This window comes from Sinohyriopsis cumingii, chromosome 6 (assembly GCF_028554795.1).
Source record: "Sinohyriopsis cumingii isolate HCF-2022 chromosome 6, ASM2855479v2, whole genome shotgun sequence".
Taxonomy (NCBI): Eukaryota; Metazoa; Mollusca; class Bivalvia; order Unionida; family Unionidae; genus Sinohyriopsis; species Sinohyriopsis cumingii.
Window position 1 is genome coordinate 104,318,420 of NC_142966.1, and position 16,315 is coordinate 104,334,734.

The following is a 16,315-nucleotide window of genomic DNA, read 5'->3' on the forward strand; positions in this document are numbered from 1 at the left end:
CTTCACTGCATCAATCCATTTTTGAGAATTTTTTATGATGAATATTCATAGTGCCATTGTAACGATTCTTGTGACTTCATTATTTACTTTGTCTACACAATTCTTTTCATCTACGGAATTTCCACAGACTGCGTCTTCAAAGTTTAGATGTGGTGGTTTTATGTTAAACTTAAACTATGCAAGTATAATCAATCCAGGGTAAATTTATAATTTTGTAAGATGTGTTATTGTTTCCATGCATTATCAATGATATATATTGGATATCAACTAGTCTGACAGAACACAATCGAGATGTGTTGAAATGATCCTTTGCTAAGTTTTGTGTATTGGCCGTTTGGAGTGAAGGATATTGAGACCGTATCGTATATTTTAAATATTATCATTTTTCAGTCCTATTAGAATTTCCGTGTCGTCTATCAAGATATTATCGTTGTTTCAATCATATTGGAATTTAAATCAACGTCTTATGTTTCTGGCCAATGGACAGTTTTAAAGGGATCATTATTCTGTTTGTTCTTATCCCAGTACACATATTTCCTAAAATCAAAAACACGTAGTTTTGTCTTTGCTGCTTGACAGTTTTTTTTTCTCACTTTCCAGACCTGTCTGATATTTCCTGAGATTCACATATTCACACCTATAACACTAATTAAGCGTTGGGTCGAATGTCAAGCGAAACATTAGTTCAGTTGTTTTGGCTATGAATTTAATTAGCTGTATTCGGCGAGAAAAAAATGAATTTTTTTTTTCAAATATGATGCAAATTTTATTGGTAACATATGATGCTCAGAAACAAGATGTACTTTAGACAAAATTAATAATGAGCATATATGCACTATATTTATAACAATCTCCAGTGCGATTTCAAGGAAGTACTTCTCCAAAATTTAAACTTAACATATTCTTAAAGAAAAATTGTAATGCAGTATAGCGTCCAAATATATAATTTATAATCTAGAATGGACACTTATAGCATGTTTGAAATGCACTGTGTGACCCTTCAGGATAGAAACACACACACACATACATATATATATATATATATATATATATATATATATATATATATATATATATATATATATATATATATATATATATATATATTACAAAACACATGGTAAGTATCTCTGAAGGCACTGGATCAAAAGAAACTTATGTAGCATTTTTACATTTTTATCCCGGATCTAATCTGGAGATTTCTTTAAACTTGGCAGAAGTTACTTTCTAATGTAACATTGCATAATTGAGTTGTTTAATAGCTTAAAAAGCGCTTTAAAATAGATTTGTATATTTTTATATTCGACACTTATTTTATGCTGAGAAATGATAGTTAAGACCGTGATTATGAGAAAGCGAGTTAATCACAGGAAAATGTGATTTCTGTCACTTGTAAATTCCTAATTACATATGCAGGCACATATGCCCGTTTGGATTCCTCCAGTTTTAAACTGATGGGTTAGATGTTCATTCCTTGCGAATCCATAAGATTTCTTTGGATTTCCTATTTTCTGTGCTCAGGTTTGAGTTATGGGTGATTTCAGTCAGCGTTACATAGTTGAAAAACAGCCGTGAGAATAGAAATGCTCCGCCACTGAGCTCATTTCTACTTTTTGTTTTGCTAGATTGATCTGTGGAGATTCATTGTAGCATTTAATTTCCGGGCTCCAATATCCAATAAATTGGGTGCTGTATACTTTGCATTTGATTAGGTAGAGCACAGTCTCTGTATGGCTTGCTATAGTATTGTTACAAGCCGGGGGTCCTTACTTGTCCGAGCGGTTGTCAAAGCCTGGCGCGATTTCCCCTAAAAGTCGTAAGCTTACCCCAACTTTCCAAAGACTTCCATACAACTTCAGTTGTAAATTAGAAAGCTCGACGTGTCCATTCTATACCTAAATTTTACTCTAATTAATGCAAGACCACAGATAAAACAACCTGCCAAATATCTATCAACCGCACATCTGCATGGTTTATCTTCATCAGGTTTCCATACCGCCAGCCGTTCACACCTTAGAAAATATACGAGTATTCCCTAACACTGGGAACTATTTTAACTCCGCCACCTTAGGCCAGTCAGTGTATGCTTCCCAGGCACATTTCGCAAATATAGCTGCACCACATTTACCACCATGGCGACATACACGGTATCTGCCGAGTCCCTTATTTATTCCTTTGTGTAATTTACCGGTTTCCTACCGTAAATACTGCCACTGCAGTCCACCATCAATGCACACAGCTAGATTTTAATATGGGCTATATTACTCAGGGACATTCATTTGGTTTTGACCTGAATTCACTATTAGTGAACCATGGCATCATGGAAACCCACTAACACTTCACTCGGTGACGTTTGCTCGTAGTGATTGGCTAATTATTTCGGGCTAAGGATATTTCCATTGCGCCGAATTCCAACAATCACACAAGTAATCATACAAATCGAAGAATTCCTATAAACAGAGCGCTATAATCAAAATGCGCATACTCCAACTTTATTACAGTATGGTTGTAATTCTTAAACGGCAGTACGTGGTGGTGGTGGTGGTGGGGAGAACGTCTGTTGCTATGTTTCGATAAATTCAGCAAATGGAGGCCAGAGGGAACGCCTATTCACATCAGCCTCTTAGAAATGAAGGTTATGTTCAACGCGTTTCATTCTGGAAGGACAACCTTTGCGGTAAAATAGTCCTACCTACTCAGATAGTGGGCAACTAAACCACTCGACATGTGCATTCCGGTTTGGCAGTTTCTGCGTTGGTGCTCCCAGTTCAGTATCAGTCTGCGTATTAGACACATTCCAGGGAGACTCATGAAAGGGTTAGGTCATTCATACCGAATATTATGTTCATCAATTGGTCTTTCATCCGATTTGCGCGCTTTGGGGGCGTCCGATGATTGACAGTTGTATGACAAGGTGGAATCACAAACTGCCAGACGTAGACGCATTTTCAATCAGTTGGTATGGTTTGTAGCCCTTTGCCTACAACCCATGGACTTAGTACCGAAAATGTTACAGAATATACTGACAGACGTTTTTCTTTGGCTCTAACAAATGTTGTTGTTGTTGTTGTTGTAGGGTTTAACGCCATTTTTCAGCACACGATAGGCTATACATGGCGGCCAGTATTAATGGTGGAGGAAGAACACGGGAAAACCCCAGAAGGAACCACCGACCCACGAGAAGCTACTGGCAAGCTTTCTCACATACCCACATTGGCTGAATCCGAGACTCGAGCCCACGCAGACAGAGGTGATATGGCAGTGATCCGTAATGGACAGCGCTTTAGACCACTCGGCCACTCGGGGCCCCTGGCTCTAAGAGAAGAAAAGGGTGGTCCCGATTGCCATCAAAGGCTGTCGCTCTGACACTTTCCGGCATAATGGGTATCAATGTGAATAAAGATCTATGAAACCTATTTGCCAGGTTTGACTTGAATAGACCAAAATCCCTCACCCTGTTCCGAAATGGAATTATTATGGCTCATTTCCGATAAATTCGGGCTTTTAAGCCAGAAACTCACGTCATATAAAACGTGTTTTCTGATAGATTTAGCTTCGACATGCAGAGTGAGCGTGTCATATACCCTATCGGTCGACACGAACTATCTTCATTTTAAAACGCATGGTTCTGTGACCCTTATGGCCAGCGAAGCTTCATAGCGAAGAATAGGCTACCGTCAGAGAGTTGTCAAACGCTCCATCTCCTCGATAGTTCCCCTCTAGGGACCATAACGCTCTTTGGCATTATTTTAAGCGCAGAGACAAGTTTAAGGAAGAAGAAAATGACTATTTCTCCTGTTGAATTCGGTAAGAAAGAAATCGTCCCTCAAGCGCTATCTTATTATGCGCTCGGTGTACTCTGAAGTTTCTAAAGATCAGATTCGTCTCGTGATGTTTTCAGCTCATGCCTACATCGTTTTCAAGCGTGACATTTCTATTCGAGATGTCATGTTATCTGGCATGCACAGGCAACCTTCTCAAGGTTTTATCAAATGGATTTATCTTCGCAGAGACATGGTTTGAAGCCGGTGAGTCCACTGACTGCCGCCCAGATGACCACCAGGCCCCGTTAACTACAGCACGACCTCCTCATGGGAATAGTGTAGCACTTCAGCTGGATTCTCCCGTGAAAGGTTTGTGGGTGAGGAGATTCAAATAATCTTCTTAACCTGGTTTAGTTTTCAAGTATCACATGACCGTCGGCGTTTCTACTTTCATGGTAAAAGAACGGGTTATCTACCATATAGAGAATCCAACATTTGTTCTCTCAAAGGATACCCGGACAATAGGTAGGATGCTCAGCATTTCCTCTTCCTATTATATATTTTCCAAACGTAAATGTGATCGGAGAACGTATTTGAAGGAGAACGCTAATTGCTCAGTACTTACCCAATCACATTTTAAAAGACAATCTCTTCTCCATACTGCACCCTGGTTAATATATCGCTGAGCTTAAAACAAGCGACACCTGGCACATGGAAGAGTAGGCAATAGATACGAGATACTGCCTTTCGTCCATACAATATAAACGGAAAAGATGATTTTCATATTTGGAAGGCTGGATTTTGGAGTTAGCACGCTTATTGTCTTAACGTTAACGAGATCGATAAGTATTCTCGGAGAAACCTATTTTATATTTTAAAAAATTGCGCTCAAAACGTGGATCTGAGAGTTTAGGATAATATGGTCACCCGGTAAGTGATTGGGATGACACGTGTATAGCAAATCTCTATTTTTTGCTGCGGAAAAGCAAAGAATTGATCACCGATTATAATACTGGCCAGTAACATTATACGTTTCCATGTGCTTAATAGCGTATCATATACCACACCACATAAATATAGTATTGACTAATTGGTGATATCGTTAAAATCAGTGTCATGTTTCTTTTCGAAAATATGAAGCAATTGACAAATATTTGCCAGAAGAGGAAAATACATGCAAGATAAAGCAAGATTTAATATATAACTGGATTTCAATCCTTGATGAAATATCAGTTGTTGTCATAGAGGAAACCAAAAACGATCTTTAAAAAATCTAAATTTGAGGAAGTTATATTTAGATGTTTAGTAAAACTGGATCGCTTTTTCTATACATCCGACAGGCTGACGCGCTGGTATGTAGTTGCAGTCAGGATATGAATTTGAGCAGAGGTGGACTGGCTCGTTCACTCTTGGACAGAGCGGGTAAACGCCTTCAGGATGAATGTCACAAACAGAATCCCTCTGGTATCTCTCCAGGTGAGGTTGCTGTTGTTGACGGTAATGGACTCAAGTGTAAGAAAGTATTCTTTGGTTATCTTCTTCCTTGCAATGCTCCAGCAGCTGAACAGGTAAGCCAGATGGAATTATTAAAATATTTCCCTATGTCTCTCTATCTGACTATTATGTTTGTCAGCATTAATGTTTAACCAGATTTTACATGTTTTGCCTCTATCTTTTATTTATATACCTTTCACAGAATTTTAGCTTCTTTACCTTCTATATTTCGTCTTGTTATTTTTCGTCTGTGCATAATTTGGACAGTTTTATCTTTCTAAAGTTTCTTATGGGGGGGGGGGGTTGCAGTTCTTGATTATGCTATGATGTCCGCCCGGTCGTCCGTCAGTTATTGATTTGGTTTCTGCACAGTGATTTTAGTTCTCCACCATCTACAGTCACCAAAATTTGAGGATAGCTTGCACTTTGAGTATGGAACACTAATAATTTCAAGTTCAAAAGACCAAAGAATAAGTTTACTGTGATTCAATTAGTAAAAATGGTTTCCGCACAATCATTTCAGTTGTCCACCGTCTACAGTCGCCAAACTTTGTGGATGGCATGCACTTGGAGTAGGGAAAAGTCCCCATTGATTTTAGATTCAAAAAGATAAAGGTCTTCTACACAATAATTTGAGGTTCCATTCGTTACGGGTGTCAAAAGTTGTGGATGGCTTGCAAGCAGAGTAAGTAAGAAACTGATTAAAGGTGGAGATAAAAGGTCAAAAGTCAAAGTGACTGTGACCGAAAGAATTAAAACAATGGTTTCCGCGAGATAACATTACTTCTACGTGACATACTTCACTGGAAAGTTGTGGATGACTTTCTGTTGGGGTAAGGAAAAAGGAAAATGATTTCGGGGTCAAAGGGTCAGTGTTCGCGGTCACAAACTGAACGAACAAAATCGTTTTTGTACAATAAAATTAGTTCTACATCACATCTGACTGTGGATGGCTTGCCTTTAATGCAAGAAAGAAGTCTCTTTCTGTTTCGGGATCATAAAGGTAAAGATTAAGGTCACTCTGAATGGGAAAGCAAAATGGTTTCTTCGCCAAAATTTAGTTATCTGCGTAGAGAAGAATTAAACGTGGAACGGGCTATTATGTACCTTTCACGGTTCCCTTATTACATTTTAGATCTTATTTTTATTTGGCGCCATATAGCCATTATTGAACTGTTATATCGTTTACATACATACATACATACATACATACATACATACATACATACATACATACATAGACACAAACATACATGCATACACACACACACACACATACATACATACATACATACATACATACATACATACATACATACATACATACATACATACATTTATTTGCATCATATGACCACTTTGTGTTAAATTCACGTTTCATGCAAATACATACATCTACTTTGGAGGTTCTTATAATGGTTTTTCGCTTCATATCTACGTCTTTAGAAATTAACTTTTACTTTCCACCATTTTGTTTTTAATTGTGTTTAGGTGCCATTTAAAACATTAATACTTATATATTATCCCTTTTATCATTTTCTTTTTCTTTTTTAGAAAAATAAAACTAAAAACTGCCTGTCACATTATTTGTTCCAAATACATTCAACTAAGTGCAAAAAAGGATATAATGTTATATTTTACTGTCACTTTAGCGAAATTTGCATTTGTACATTCACTTGTTTTATAGGCTTATAGGCTATATTTTCGAGGGAACTGCACTTTACCTTTAATGTCCGATTTTATATCTGTTCATTTTTCCTTTGCGAAGCACATGTCAGATTTTATAAGCAAGTGTTTGGAAAGGGGCAGCAGCCTAAGTTTGAAGTCCATGGCCTTTCCTTGTCTTGGGCTCGGGCCTCTGGGCTTCCATCCGCCACAGTCAGCAAAAATTTTCAGGAAATCTGTGGATACGTTTCTAGACAAATATCCTCCCTCGAGCCTTGAAAGCATAGATATTGTCGTATATGGCGGAGCAAGTAATTGGAACGGTGTTATGCAGGTAAAATCGTTTTCTGTGCTCAGCATTAATTTCTTGATCTAACGTCATGTTCTGCCATATTTTATAAATAACTTTGTACAGACCAACGTATCTCCAAGCAGCCACCTTTGGAAATTAAGAGACGTGGCCTTTAAAGACAGGTGGTTTATTTATTATTTCTTCAATTTTATGCGTTACTGTCTTAGTTTCAATAAATGTTTGAAATTGTATCCTCAACTTGAAATATTTGACAATATTTCCGTTGAGTTGATTGGTAATAGTGAATCATCTGTTCCTATTCAGAAGGTGTACATGATTTTCATTCAGTCTTAGTATCTTGACATGACAAAAAGTCACCTTTACCTCTGGAGGAGAAAAACAATACCTCGAATTTGACGATTCTCTATTTGAAAAAATTAAAGAATAAAAAGAGAAAAACAATTCCTCAAAGATGACTGTTTTCTATTTGAAAAATTAAAGAATAAAAAGAGAAACACGATTCCTCAAATTTGACGATTTTCTATTTTTAAAAAATTAAAGAATAAAAATAATTTCTGCATGTGCAAATTTAAAGTAAAACATTTTTTCCCTCTCTTTTCCTATATCTGTTTCTCTTATGTAAATACTGATATTGATCCGATTTATGTCGTAAACAAAATATTGCAACATCTCACGTTGTGGGAACAGTTTACGAAATTTGGTTGAACCATGACCTTGACAAACCTCTTTAAGATATGGATTGCTTAATATATGTGACTTTTTTTATGATAGACATGGCGTTACTTGATAAAGAAAAATAGTTGGTGCTTAGAAATGCGAATATCTCTTTCATGAAGAGACAATCCGTGCTTGTATCATCGATGTTATTCCATGAAATAACCAATTAGATTGGATATTTTAACATTTGAATGTGACGTACTCAATATGCACCCCGCAGTATGAAACTGACTTCTGCAACTCGTTAAAATCCCTTTTCAGGTGATTTGAGAAAGAATGAATTCGAGAATTTTAACATGAGTTTGGGATAAAGTTCTAGGAAACCAAATATTTCCCGCATCGGAAATTGGGTTTCAAACCTGTATGTTAAAGTTCTGTTTAAATGTGGCCTCTGACATTATATATATATATATATATATATATATTATGATAAATTGATCTTATCATTATTCTATATATATGTTGAGTATCTACATCAGTTTGTAGTTTACTAAATGGAAATCGTGGTCGCGCAATTTCATTTGCAATTTACGGCATAATATAGGCAAGTGATGCTACAATAAAGCCAAAGTTTCAAGATGGGAACACAGTTAAATGAAAACTGCACTTAAGTTATTCAAACATTTGGCGGTTAGAAGTAAATGATATTACGCTAATTTCAACGAAAATACTAGCACAGTGCCGATAAACACTAATGCATTTAAAAAATTAAGATTGCGAGGCAAATCATTATTGATATTAGATAACGCAAATTATTATATGCTCAATTTTTCCCACTTATGTATGTTACTCAAACCTGCATTACCATATTTATGTCTGTTTTATTATTCTTCTTCTTTTTCTCTCTTCTTCTTCTCTCTCTCTCTCTCTCTCTCTCTCTCTCTCTCTCTCTCTCTCTCTCAGAAGAAGAAGAAGAAGAATCCTTAAAAAATAAACAATGGAATTATTAAAATATTTTGTTTAAAGATGTTACGTTCTGGTGGATACCACCGCGCTGTGATTTCTCCTTCAAATATATTACCTGATCATATATACACTAGGATTACTCTCTGCTTCCTCAGAATGGAATACAGTACTTCCTGAAAGACAAAAATGTCTTTCTCATGAGCAGGATAATTCTTTTAAACTGGACCGCCGCTGGAAATTCTTAGGTGTTGATACAAAGTTCACTTCGTTAGATCTGCTGGATTTAATACGAGCACCACATACATGAATTTGTATGTAACTGTTCAGGAGGTTTTCACCGAAAAGTGTATTTATTTCACCAAAAACATTCAACACAGATGCAGTATTGGATATGGCAGAAATAAAATGAATTTGAGGTGCTAGATACCTCTCTGAAAGAAAGTATTGCTGATGCATAAGCTGTAAAGAATGTAGAAATATTGTTGATAGTCAAGGAAATTTGCCGCTGCTGATTTAGCTGTAGTTATTAACTGACTGGATACTTTGTGACCTGTTTCTTTTGCACGACTGTGTCTGGAACCGTACACTACATAGACCAATATTATTTAGAGTCGGAATTGCGTCACATGATAAGAAGCGTTATATAGATTGTTTGAGTCTTTTCACGCGTAAAAATGTTTTGGTTGGATAGGGTCCTGTCATTTGAGAGAACGGTTTATGTCCTCATATTCTTTAGTGAATAGAGGTGAGATTTATTATATTCCTATAAACTAACATTTAAACCACTCTTGTAATATAGAGGTGAATTCCATGTTACAGGTATAATAACGCCCTCTCACCACGCCCGCCATTAATTGACGAATTCACTTAGCCCCTTTTATTGTTGCTCTTGTTGTTTGAGGTTTAACTCCATTTTCAACGCATGATAGGAGAACAAGCCCCTGTGGGGTAAATTGACCATGTTCAGACAGATGTGACCTTTCTTCCCGATTGACAGTTGAGCAATTGATTTGAAAATGGCCCCCAAAATTTTGAATGTACTAGAAGAAACAAAAAGTTTTAGAAGGCAGGGTGAGGAAACATTTCCCACGATCACAGCTAGTCAGTAAGGTGAGTAATGCACAAGAATCGTATGGGCTTGATTGGACCAGTCAGAATCATATGAAATGACATGTTAACATGTTGTCATATAAGAAAATTAAACTGCACAGACTACATGTAAAGTATGCCAACTATGTGATACATTATTCCATATATAATTTTTCGAAATTATTTTTCCCATACTTTTTCTGTGTAACAACTCTTACTTGTGCATAAATATTCAACTTGAGTAGTCCAAGACAATGCACACCGATCTATACATTTTAAAGTGAATTTGGATTATTTGTACCTTTCCCCATTTAAAAATATAAACTTTTCAAACGATAAATAATTCAAAGTTGCAAAAGTGATCATCCATAATAATTTGGTCTCTAAAAATGAGCGTCTCGCGTACCAGTTGCCTCGTAAGCAGTAGTATGATAATAGAAGGTTTAGATTTGTCACTGTCCTAAATTAAAGTCCTTCTCCATCCCCCTCCCAGTTTTGTCCATTAGCGCGTAAGAATGCGAACCCACGAATGTTACCAACAGGTGACCCTTCAAGAGAAAAGTCATGTGGTGGTAAGGACTTCAACCAAAATCACTACCTAGGTCTCTGAGATTGTCATTATATCTACTAAACAATGTTCATTTTCTTTTTTATATACTTTTAAGGCAAAAGCAGTCGATTAAAATGGCTTGCTTTCTCCATTCTATGCTAGTGCGATTGATAGCTCCATTACTACATCATAAATTTTAACTTTAGTTTTAGGACATAGACGTTTCACAAATGTAGCTGTACTTTTAGCTCATGCTTTAAATTGTGTACTTTGTCAAAATAATTGCTCTCTTCATGCTATTTTCAAGTTTTTGGGTCGTACGGTCTATAAGCAAATTATACAGAGAACATTGTTGGAGTGGACCTAATGTAGATACGTATCTGAGTGGTGGTATAAAGCACTTTTCAGAATGTAGCATCCTTCAACAAAAGATTTTTATAGTTTAATGAGTTTATTGGTAATGACTTGGGTTCAATGTTTTGTTACCTGTCGTATTCAAACGTGAAGTGCGTAACCTTGACAAGCTTGCTGCCTAGTTCACTAACACGATGCATTGATTATCACTTAATTTGGGTTTGCAATTAACACCCACCTTTCCCCGATTTCTCTTCCATTTTCACACATGATTATGATGGTGAAAAGAGTAAAACTCGCTACTTAAATAAATTTATTACTATATCTTCCTAAAGAGTTATAATGTTATTGGTAGACTGGAACAGGTATGCTACAGTATGGTTATCACAGAAAATAGAACAGTAACAGGGTCATGAAAATTCAGCTAATGAAAATTGCATGATTCATGTGGAAATCTAATTAAAAAGAAAGTTAATACTTGAAGTCTACATTCTAACTCCACTGGTCATTGACAGGAAGAGTTATATGGGTTCGTCTGTTAAGTATCCTCTATCCGTTCGTTACCACAAGCCAGTTATCGCTACTCCTCCTAAATTACATGGAGGATTGCCATACAAGTTTACATACACACACACACACATACACATTCCTGCCGTGGTCTAGTTGGTCCTAATTGAAAACAGTGCTTCTCGAGTATCAAATATAGATGTCACATCGGCCATCTTCGTAATCTTGCTATCGCCACTCCTTCTGAACAAATGGTCATATCGAAATAGGATTTCGCTAAAAGACTTAAATGATGCCTTCTTGGTTCGAATGAAAATGGTGCGAATACAACGTCCAGTATGGCCACCAGAGCAGTTATCTTGAAAATCTTGTAACCGCTACTCTTCATGAATGGGTGGCCATATCAGCATGGGTTGCTCTAAAATACTTCATATGATGGCTAGGTGGTCCTCCCTTAAAATGATAATATGAAGTCCAATATGGCCACCACAGTGGGTATAGTGAATACTTTCTTGTCGCTACGTCTCTTACAAGATGATCATATCAACACTGGGTGTTTAGTAAATAATGTATTATGTATAGTTAGTCCTAAATAAAGATGTTAATGATCGGACGTCCAATGAGGTCGCTATTCCAGCCATCGCGAACATTTTGTTATTGCTATTCCTCAAAGTTGTATAGTTCAGCAATTTGTTATTAATTAAACTTTTCTGCTCTTTAAAGGCCTACAAGGAAGAACTTTCGAAGAAAGGCTCTGGCAAAGAATTTTTATTGAAATGTAAGTAATTTAGTCCCTTTTCTATTAAATCTCCATTTTTTTTAATAAAAAGATATTTAAAAAAAATTAAACTGGTTTTTACTTTTATTACCCCTTGTATTAGGGTTCAATAATCTAAACGTTAATCAGTGAAGGTCCGTCAGAAGATGTGGAATATGAATAAAAATGATTCAGTCAAAGGTAAGTGACATTAATCTATTGAAATGTGAAAGCAGATATTACCGAATAGAGTTAACTGAAAGCGATGTAAAATATGACGATCAATATCTCTAAAATAACAAGCGTAAGTGTGTGTTTAGTTACAACTTTGATATACAACCTTTTCACGTAAAAGAAATGAATTATGTGTCTACAGTACGATGTAACAAATCAGTATATCTCCAGTACAGCTTCAGATTCAATGTATGTGCACTCGTAACGTTTTTTTTGCCCATCAATTGTCAGTGGTTTGCTCTATATTGAATCTGAATCTGAAGTCATATTGGTCTGAAACAAAATATTATTGTTTAACCCAAAGTCACGAATGTTTTAAGCGAACTATTTGCCGTATATTTCCAAACATATACGGGCCTGACCTACTAGAACTGCAGTGGATCAATGATTACATAGTCGGAATATTAAGTGTGGACAAGAATCCTGGTTTGGCTGTTGCCAAATCTCTCTGAGCAAGGCACTTTAATCCCATCGCTTTTCAATACTGATTAGTCTTTCATTTGCTGATGTCTTGTTGAATAACTGTGAAAGGAACAGAGCCACTCTGTAAATAAGGTACTCCTTCATAAATTATTACATGTTTAGCTAATTGAAAATTTTGTTTTGATTTCGCTTTTATTTGTGATGTCATTTTATGGACACCTAAGGTAAATGTCCTTTAATTTCTTTACCCTTTAGGACATACAATTATTGAACTAGACCGCCAGCCTTACTCAGCATGACATTACTGGTATGCATAGCCAATGAAATAATGGCCATAATGCTTCACCAGGATTTTAAAACGAATTGTGACTTGATAGTTGTTGAAATAATGTAATAATTTGGTACATTGCTTGGTACATTATTTCTTGTTGGGTCAAATAGGAGAAAATCTTTCTGATGACCGAAACTCGAAATCCATTCATATCATACTTGTTATGTTTCTCCAAGAATTATGGGATACTTAGCGTTGACGTTCTAGATACAACTGTTCGTATGCACTAGATCCAATAATATGTTCATTAGGGTCACGATGAATGGATATTGATGTTCCATGAACACAATTCTAGTGGCGAAATAAATTATAACTTCTCAGGTCATCATACACATGCCTTTGATTTTATTATGTTGATATCATCACAAACTTAGCAAGGTATAGCAGCTATATTGGACTTTGCCTTTAAACGAGTTATCACATAGAGTTTGCAAAACACTTTTAACTTGAGCCTCCATTGAGGCATGATAAAATAGGCATTGCAAGGAAACCACGTAGACAGATGGTAAATGTAGCACAGAAAATGGCAATTTGAGTCACTTTCATTGCATTTTGCATTAAATCATCGCTCGAGATTGAAATATTTTCAAATACTTGATACATTTTAAAAGAAATCAAGCAGTATGCGAGAATTCGAAAGTGACAGTTTAACGCTTATGATTTTCAGTCATGAAAAAACATCACTCTGGTTTATCCGTTCACATGTCTTTAACTATCATGTTATACTGTCATTTAATACTTGATGACAGTTATAAATATAACAAGGTGCCATGTATAATAATTATATACTGGCCTTATGACAAAATTGTGTTTATTCAACTTAGCGAAGTAAAGTTATTTTCTGTTCAAACTTTCTCTTTAATGCTTATCATGGGGATAAATCAATATTATTGCATAGTTGTTGAAATAATGTAATAATATGGTACATTGCTTATATTTCTTGATAACAAATTAGGAGTGCACACACTATATCCAGCCTTCCAATGCTTATTTTAGCAGCATATCTGCTAAAAGTTGTCTGCTTCAAACCCCTCTGAAACGAGTCGACTCTTTCGAGAACGTGTCTTGAATTCATCTCAGTGATTTACTCGAAGAATCGAATTTCTACCTGGAAATGTCTTCTTGGGTCTCCTCATTGTAGTAACAGATCTCCTCTTCTCGGGCCTCTTGTAAATGAAATCATGGTCCTTCTAACCCAGTGGCAAGGACAGTGGTCAAGTTTCGCGTTATTAGAGGTCTTGACTTATGGCAGGCATTTCGTCTAAATAGCATCCCAACGCCAACAAAAAGTTGGGGTCTCCAGCTTTTTCTAGAAGTGAGTTCGGGGCAGACCGTTCATGAACATTTGATATATGCTAATATGCTTGAGGTGAATGTAATGGTGCCTACCTTTCAGTCAGTGCAATAGACGCTGTCAGGTAACGGCTTCCTCATTCTGTAAGAAAATCATCTGTCTTCAATTACGACCGAAGGCAGGGTAGAAAAGGTTACAGCTTTAGCCTTCATGACTAAAACTTTCTCAGGTGGTATCATGTTAGATGTTCAAGTCGCCCACATTCCAGAGAGGATGTATGTTTTAGCGGGCACCGTTTGGCAGAAAATTCGAATGCAACCTCCTGACCTTTGTCTCCCCAGTCCCATATCCAATAACCTATGCAGTTTATACTCTTTCCCTGAACTTTAACGGTTACGTGGCATATATCCCACCTCTTTCTTATTCCCAAGTCTTGACTAAGGGAGGAGCGTGAATACTGTATAATGTTTATTGTTCTGTTCAAGTGGGAAATATTATGCATCGAAGATCTATTGCATTTAACAGTAGAAATTCCCAAGAAAATATATCACCCTCCCCGCTTGCACAAACATTATGAATGCAGGTCTTCTATCCATATCAATAATACTGTAAGCCTTGTTCGCACAAAGCAGGAAGAATCCCCACTCTAAAAGCAACAGCGTTTTCGCTCAGAAACGCAAGGGTACATACAATTCCTCAATAATATCGGTACCTCAGTGAGCTAACTTCCTCTTTGACCTCTTCGAAGAGAAAAAGGTATATCCCACCCCTATTACGGTTCACACATCCGCAATCTTAGACAAATTTTAGACAAATGAAATTGAGGAAATGGGTCAGAACAATGACCACTCTCTCCTTCTTGCGCAAACTGACTTGTCTCTGCTGAAGGCTTTGTCCCATTGTCCGAAACGGAATCTTGTTTGAGCGCTGGCGTGGTTGAATAAAACAACATTCCGTACAATGTCTAGAGCTTTCTTGCTTCATCTCAACAACAAACTTTTCTTCTGAATCTTTCTAACTATAACAAGGAGGATCAGTGAGATACACAATCCAAACTGTCTGTAGTTTTGCTTTCACTAGCTCGGTTTCATTCACGACGAACTCTGCTTCTTTGGTTTTCGCCACGTGGAATCGGGTCTTTTTTATTAAAATCTCCATATTCCTTAGCATTTCATCCCATGAGTTTCTAATTACCCAGGTATTGGCTCTGAAGTGTATCTAACTAGTCATTAGAAGAAGCTGAAGGGAGGATATTTCTGCTCATTTTCTGTCATTTAGTACCTGCTTATAAAAATCTAAAACAAACTCAAGGCATTCCTTGCGAACATCGTGGGGTTGTGACCGTCGCCACTAGTATAAAATTTTAATTATATTGCTTCCTGGCATCATCCAAGCCTTGGAACTGAGGTCCGAGTCCAGATGTTCTAAGTTTTACCCGAGAGTCATTTCATCCCGACCATTCAGCAGCTTTGTGGATTGGCATGCTTCTGCTGCATGTGCTGCAATAAAACCATTTCCTCATAATTGTTTCTATGCATAAACCGTGTGCTAATCATATCCTGTGTCTCAAACCAGACTATATCTTCAATCACTTACACCAGAAGACCGTAGACAGCGCCTAAGTCGGAGTAAGGAAATGTAACACTCCTTCTCTTATCTCTTTTTCTAATATATTTTGCCAGAGTACCGTATTTAAAGAAAAAGATAAAATAAAAACGTTTTGGAACAAATGTGTTTCTTCGATAATACGTATCCGAACAAAATATGCGCACGCCCTCCAAAGTACTCCCCTCACTTAAAACCGAAGACATTTGACAGCAATATTAGCTTACGAATTGTGAGGATATGGCGCCAATCGCCCTATTCACAGGATTTACACTCTCGTCTGACTTCCACCTTTGATACTTTATCGCTTTG

At 36.7% G+C, this 16,315-nt stretch overlaps 1 protein-coding gene across 4 annotated transcripts in view; it reads left to right on the forward strand.

Moving 5' to 3' along the window:
- Positions 1-16,315, forward strand: part of LOC149797616 (protein mono-ADP-ribosyltransferase PARP14-like) — a 34,743-nt gene that overhangs the window by 11,255 nt on the left and 7,173 nt on the right. For all 4 annotated transcript variants that reach the window (XM_089962498.1, XM_089962501.1, XM_089962497.1 and 1 more), the window contains 3 exons: positions 5,105-5,332; positions 7,027-7,257; positions 12,083-12,137. In XM_089962498.1, the coding sequence (XP_089818624.1) occupies positions 5,105-5,332; positions 7,027-7,257; positions 12,083-12,137 (514 nt within the window). The remainder of the gene's footprint in view (positions 1-5,104; positions 5,333-7,026; positions 7,258-12,082; positions 12,138-16,315) is intronic.